Source organism: Lipotes vexillifer, unplaced genomic scaffold (assembly GCF_000442215.2).
Source record: "Lipotes vexillifer unplaced genomic scaffold, Lipotes_vexillifer_v1.1 scaffold1122, whole genome shotgun sequence".
NCBI lineage: Eukaryota > Metazoa > Chordata > Mammalia > Artiodactyla > Lipotidae > Lipotes > Lipotes vexillifer.
This window is the reverse complement of record NW_006798649.1, coordinates 1,869,004-1,876,021: the sequence shown is the minus strand read 5'-3', so window position 1 is coordinate 1,876,021 and position 7,018 is coordinate 1,869,004. Positions and strand designations below refer to the sequence as shown.

The 7,018-nt window shown below is 46.9% G+C and overlaps 1 protein-coding gene across 1 annotated transcript in view; it reads left to right on the top strand.

Moving 5' to 3' along the window:
* Nucleotides 1-1,478: 1,478 nt before the first annotated feature.
* Nucleotides 1,479-7,018, top strand: part of PM20D1 (peptidase M20 domain containing 1) — a 21,269-nt gene continuing 15,729 nt past the window's right edge. The window contains exons 1-4 of the mRNA XM_007470694.1: nucleotides 1,479-1,734; nucleotides 4,301-4,387; nucleotides 5,886-6,118; nucleotides 6,567-6,653. Coding sequence (XP_007470756.1) covers nucleotides 1,566-1,734; nucleotides 4,301-4,387; nucleotides 5,886-6,118; nucleotides 6,567-6,653 — 576 coding nt within the window. The 5' untranslated portion in view covers nucleotides 1,479-1,565. The remainder of the gene's footprint in view (nucleotides 1,735-4,300; nucleotides 4,388-5,885; nucleotides 6,119-6,566; nucleotides 6,654-7,018) is intronic.

The window sequence follows — 7,018 nt, the reverse complement described above, 5'->3', positions numbered from 1 at the left end:
AATGCTCAACATCATTAATCATTAGAGAAATGCAAATCAAAACTGCAATGAGATATCATCTCACACGAGTCAGAATGGCCATCATCAAAAAATCTACAAACAGTAAATGCTGGAGAGGGTGTGGAGAAAAGGGAATCCTCTTGCATTGTTAGTGGGAATGTAAATTGTTACAGCCACTATGGAGAACAGTATGGAGGTTCCTTAAAAAACTAAAACTAGAACTACCATACGACCCAGCAATCCCACTCCTGGGCATATACCCTGAGAAAACCATAATTCAAAAAGAGTCATGCACAACAGTGTTCATTGCAGCACTATTTACAATAGCCAGGACATGGAAGCAACCTAAGTGTCCATCAGCAGATGAATGGATAAAGAAGATGTGGCACATATGTACAATGGAATATTACTCAGCCATAAAAAGGAACGAAACTGAGTTATTTGCAGTAGGTAGATGGACCCAGAGACTGTCATACAGAGTGAAGTAAGTCAGAAAGAGAAAAACAAATACCATATGCTAACACATATATATGGAATCTAAAAAAGAAAAATACAAAATGGTCAGAAGAACCTAGGGGCAAGATGGGAATAAAGATGCAGACCTACTAGAGAATGGATTTGAGGATACGGGGAGGGGGAAGGGTAAGCTGGGACAAAGTGAGAGAGTGGCATGGACATATATACACTACCAAACATAAAATAGATAGCTAGTGGGAAGCAGCCGCATAGCACAGGGAGATCAGCTTGGTGCTTTGTGACCACCTAGAGGGGTGGGATAGGGAGGGTGGGAGGGAGGGAGATGCAAGAGGGAAGAGATATGGGGACATATGTATATGTATAACTGATTCACTTTGTTATAAAGCAGAAACTAACACACCATTGTAAAGCAATTATACTCTAATAAAGATGTTAAAAAAATAAAATTAAAAAATCCTTCAGTCTTAATGTATTTGCCTGGAGTTGCAAAACTGCAGTGTTAACAGTGATATCAAAAACACTTTCAGCGAATTCCTAAACAGACGCAAACACTCTCATCTAATATACTTCAAAACAATGTCTATAGACAGAGCAATATTGTTCCAATTCAAATGAAATCAAGCCAGGGGTTGCAGAGCTTCCTCAATGGAATCTAAGGGAATGGTAGTCAAGCCCTAAGCTTCAGAGGAATCGAGAAGTAGATAAAGGTCTGATAAACTTTGTTCATTTATTTGCCTTTTCCCCCTTTTATTTGGTCTGTTTTCATCTAGAAAGGGATTTACGAGTGTCTCAAAGCAGATCAAGTGCAGGCAAGACCTTGCACTAACTTGCCTGGAACCCTCCGCTACGAGCTACAGGGCGAGAAACCACAACCCCCAAAAGGCTTTGCGGGCCTGGGGCGGGGCCGTCCCGTAGATTGGTTGTCCTGCATCTCCAGGCAAGGGATGATTGGCCAGCCCTGGGAATGGGGTGAGACTAAGGCAGTTGCGGGAAGTGAGACTGAGAGCAGTGACAGGCCGAAGATCGCGGGCTGGCTGTTTAGATCCAAACTCCAGCCCGCCGACTGGCAGCGAGGAATTGAGAGAAACATGGCTCGGCCGTACGTTTGCCTGCTGGCCCTGGCGGCTGTGCTACTGCTAGGCATCGCCGCCGTCTCCAGATCGAAGGGCCTGCGGGGCAAGGGGCATCAGAGGGCGCCGCGAATCCCTTCTCAGTTCAGCCACGAGGAGCGCGTCGCAATGAAGGAGGCTCTGAAAGGTGAACCTTGGTCCCCTTCACCACTTATTCTCGTATATAGGTCGCTGTCTCCTCGGGCCAACCCGCGACTCCCTTCTGCCGCCACAGAGGTCGGCTACTCGAGCTCGAGCCCCGCAACACCCCACCGCCGAGCCCTGGCCCCATTCACGGCACCTCGTGCCCGGCTTGGGGAGCCCATTCTTCTCCTAGACCTGGCTTCTGGGGACTCCAGCGTTCCCAGCCTACCCTGGAAGCTTCAATTGTGCCCTTATCCACACTACCCCACCCCCACCTCCACTTGCCTGGAGCATGGGGGTTGGCCACAATCTGATCTCTTTTGGAAGAGGTGGCTGCCAGTGTGTCAGGGGGTCATCACTGCCTTGGGGAGGACGGGGCAGGGCAAAGAATCCCTCCAATTCCTGCGTAAAATCTCTGGCCCCACCCCTGCTGGAGGTTGGACTGAATACCCTCCTCCCTCATTTGGGGGGTGTTGCCCCATCATTGCCCAGCTCCTCTGACTGCCCCCTTGAATTCAGGCTGGGGGTACTGGTCACTGCCAATGTAGGACTTGCTGAAAGATGGGGATTCTTGCCCCTCTCCAGGTCTCCTCCTTAGGTGAAGTGATAAAGGAAGGGTCTAATGTCTTTTTAAATGGCACAATTTTAGGGGTCTGAGGGTGCAGTCCCTTAACCTGACACTGGAGGGGACCCCCTAAACTCTTCCCGCCACACTCGAAGTTTCTGTGTGGAGGGGAGCAGGGAGATCTAAGCTGTGGTGTGAAAGGGTAGGGAGAGATGCTGGGGGTGAGGGTGCTGTGTTCTAGACCCCCCATATTATCCCAGTATCCCTGCCCCCTTCCCTCACCCCATGCCCCCAATTCTGTGGCAAATCCAGATTGTGAAAATGTACAATAAATGTGTAATGAGTAAAAAAAAAAAAATACAACAGCTTTTAACCTTTGAGAATTTTCACTTGTTAAACCACTTAAGACTAAAGATCTGAATCTTATCTACAGATGAGGGAAATTGAAGTTTAGGTCAGTTAAATGATCTTCCCCAGCACCCCGCACCTTGGAGTAAGCACTGGGTGACAACATCTAGTGCCTGTAGTTTCCAGATGGCTCCAAAAAGAGGTGTGGGAGTGTTGCCGGGGTGTGAGATGTTCCTAATTTCTTCTCCTAAAGGACATCTCTCCTCTAGACCGCAAACCAAGGCTAAAAATTTATTTACCTTCCCAATCTGCATTTTCCAGGAGAAAAGAAGAAAGTTTCTGTTGAGTGCTAGAACCTGTGGTATAATGAGATCCTTCCTCACCATTGGGCTTAACGCGTCTTTTCCCTTCCATTAAGTGATGGATTAAAAGAACCTGCCTACATAAACATGTGCCGGCAGATGCGAAAGCTAACCCTCATTGTTAAATATAAATTGTGTTTGTGCTGGAGCGATAGGCCTGGGAGGCAGAGCAGGGCTTTCCCAAAGCATCATAGTATAAATAGTTCTCTGAAGGGCATTGGGCAGCAGCTCACCAGAGTCTCCCTGCACAAAAGAAAGCAAAAGCTAGATTAGAACCTAAAAATGGGGCCTCATAGCAACATGGCTTAGAATGCTGAGCAGGGGGCAAAACACCTGAGTTCAGAACTTGAGTCTGCCTCTCAATGTCACGTAGGCAGTTTTAGTCTTTTTGAACCTTGGCTTCCCCACCTATGTGGTAGGCTATGACTCAGGGTTGACTCTTAGCAAAACTGAGTACAGAAGTCAGACGCCCTCCCTTGACATCAAGCTGCCCTGGGTGCATTTGTTCCCAGTGTTTTCGGACAGCCATCTAATCAAATAATTTCATGATCCATGTGTTTCTGCGCCCCTCCTCCCCCCCCCACCCCCGCTGTTTGCATTTGATAGTGGAACTCTTTAAGAATGTAAAGCCTTCACCAAGGGATCAACCTAGTGGCAATTTAGCAAGTGAGACTTCCGGGTAGAGTGGATGAGATTGTTTATGACTGAAGAGCTTGTTTGGGAGCTTCTAAATCCACCGCTTCCCAGGCATCATGTGCCCAAAAAGCTGGCCTTGGCTGAGAGAACAGTGAGACTCTGGATGAGCCAGTCTATGAGGAATAAGCTACTCTCTGTACAGAAAAGCACAGAAGGCTTCATTCTTGTAGGGACCCAGGACAGCGGTCTCCTTAGATTCATTGAAGGGATGGTGGCTTCAGAGGCAGAGTGAGACCTTAGAAGCAATTTATAGCAGCTTCCCACTCAGGATCAGGATATAAAATCTACTCCTGTCTGACCTCCCCTACCCCATCCCATCTTGGACTTTATTTTCCTTTAAGAACCATGTTAGCCTAAATAAATTCAAAGAACTTGAGTTTAAATCCCAGTTCTACTGCTTGTTTCTGGACAGTCTTGAGCAGCTCACCTAACGCCTGTAAGCTTGTTTCCTCAGTTTCAAATAAGGGAAAACGACAGTGCCTACCTCAAAGGATTGTATTGCCCTCCACAATAAGATAATGAATGCAAGAGAACTTTTTATGTACAGAGGGCTGTGGAAAAATCAATGGTTGTTATCATCTTCCATCTCTGACTGATAGGTGCCATCCGGATTCCAACAGTGTCTTTCAGCCCCGAGGAGCTCAACACGACAGCCCTGGCTGAGTTTGGAGAATACATTCATAAAGGTCAGCCACAAACTGTGCACAAGGGGTAGGAGAGGTAGCGCTGGAGACAGGGTGTTTTTACAAAGTGATAAAGAAGTTTAATTTGTGACTGACCATGGGCAACCTAATTTGTATGGGCCTCTTTTGACCAAAGTTTGTACATAGTGGGGAGCGATAGAAGGGAGAGTCCAGGAGTTAGAGTGGACACAGAGGAGAGACTATAGATTTGCCCTTTGAAGAACCAAGGCACATAGCTGTTGGGTTGGAGTTTGAACTCTCCCAATCTTTGCCCTAAATATGTCAGTAAATAAATATAATCTAACCAAAAGGTAGGACTAGGAATTCCTTCTCCCATAGTTGCCAGAACTATGCTCCATGCTCCTCCCACCCCTACCTCCATACACATACCTACAGCCCACACATGTGCACATCCCACCTACCCAAGCCCTACTCCAGATTCATTACTAACACATTTCTGAGCTTCTAGGCAGTCAACAGCTTTGAACTATCACATCAGTCCTCTCCCCCTACCCCACTGCCCATGAGCTAAAGAAATATGGGTCAACGGAAAAAAGGAGACTTGGAGCTCCCCCTCCCCATAGAAAAAGCTTATGGAAAGTAGTGAGGCCACTTTCCTAAATCAAATAAAAAACAGCCGCCCTCAAGTCTCAGGTGGGAGGGGCTGGCAAAGGCCCGGCAAGTAGCCCCCTCTCTAACACTCTGGGGACGGGTAGATCTGGGATCAATCCAACAGGCTGAAAGTCTTCACTAAATAGGAGATAAAAATCAGGAAAGAAATGTACAGTAACAGTAGACTAGATAAACTGGCTGACAAGAAAAAAGCATATTCTTCATTTTTGTTTGTTTGGTTGGTTTTAGGTATCCACAGAGGTATATATGGATTCTTCCAACACAGCCCAGGGGGAGATCAAAGTTCTTTCTCCCATGTGTCTAAGGCCGCCTGTGTTAATACTTTTCTGTAACCGGAATAGTTGACCCTGCGAACACCCACACCTGCACACAAAATTGTGGCCATATGCTAGACAGAATAATCTTTTATCTCCATATAACACAAAAGTATTGTTTTGTAAAAGAAAAGTATCTCTGATTTTTTAATACATATATATATAGTGGTCATGTTTGGTTCCAAGTAACTTGGATACTGGGGCCTATTATATTTAAAATTTAACATAGTCTTCGTCTCCGTCATCCTGTAACGTGTATTTGTGACAACATTAGAGGTCAGACCAAGCCAGATCTTGAGCTCTTATCTGTCATAATGGTGGGGTCTTGATATGCAGGTTATTACACAGTAATAGCACATTATAATATAGGGAAGAGGTATTTCAGAGATTGGGCAAATCAGGAATCAGACTGGCTTTGTACCAGAAGGCTTCCTAAAGGAGGCTGTATGTTTTAAAGGGAAAAGAAAAAAGCAGGGAGAATCAAATGGTAGGAAAACCAAAGGCAACTGTTGAATCTGGCTTTCTCTCATTGCTTTTCATCTCTCTGCTTCTAGTCTTTCCTACTGTGTTCAAAACCAGCTTTATCCGGCACGAAGCTGTGGGAGAGTACAGCCACCTGTTCACTGTCCAAGGCTCGGACCCCAGCCTGCAGCCCTACATGCTCCTCGCTCACATTGATGTGGTGCCTGCCCCTGATGAAGGCTGGGACGTGCCCCCGTTCTCTGGGTTGGAGAGTGATGGCTTCATCTATGGTCGAGGCACACTGGACAACAAGAACTCTCTTATGGTCTTGAAACGCTATGTTCCCTCTGCCTTGGAGTCCTAAAGATTAACCCAGGAGCGGGGTGCTTGGCTAACCCCTGGGAGGCAGGAGGCTATGGTAGAAAGAACCTTGGCTTCAGGATACCTCGGTTCTAGTCATCAGTTTGTCACTTCCCTAGGCCCCGATTTCTCAAGTGTGAAATAGGGATTAGAGTAGATGATCCCCAGGTACCCTTTCAGCTCTGACATTGATAAATTTATGCTTTTCTCTAGGTGGTAAAAGTTTCATGCAGAGCTCTGCTTCCCTACATCCCATCCCCTGGGACCATTTTAATTTGTTCTCTCCAAAGAGAGTCTATCACATCCTAGTCCCATCAGCCCTATTGCCAGCAGCCAAATGTCTCTGATGCCCATTGGTGCCACACCTTAGAGAATAAGCCTTTCTCCTCTTCCATTGTCCTTCTGTCCCCTAGGCAGTCCTGCAGGCCTTGGAGCTTCTGCTGATCAGAAACTACATCCCCCGAAGATCTTTCTTCATTGCTCTGGGCCATGATGAGGAGGTAGAGCCCCCTCATCCTATACCTATCTCTGGGTCCCCTATTGGGGGAGGGAGTATGCTTCACCCTGGTCTGGTTTGCTCCCCGGCTGCACTGTCTCCAGGATATGGTGTGGTAATTTGCCAACTTCTCTGTGTATCTGTCGCCAGAAATATCTAAGGACTTTGACCAAAATGCAGATGCCTAGGATCTGTGCCATAGATCCGAATTTACTGACCAAAATGCAGACGCCTGGGCGCTGTGCCATAGATCCGAATTTGTTGTTTTTTAAAGACTTTTTTTTTTTTTTTTGCGGTACGCGGGCCTCTCACTGTTGGGGCCTCTCCCGTTGCGGAGCACAGGCCCCGGATGCGCAGGCTCAGCGGCCG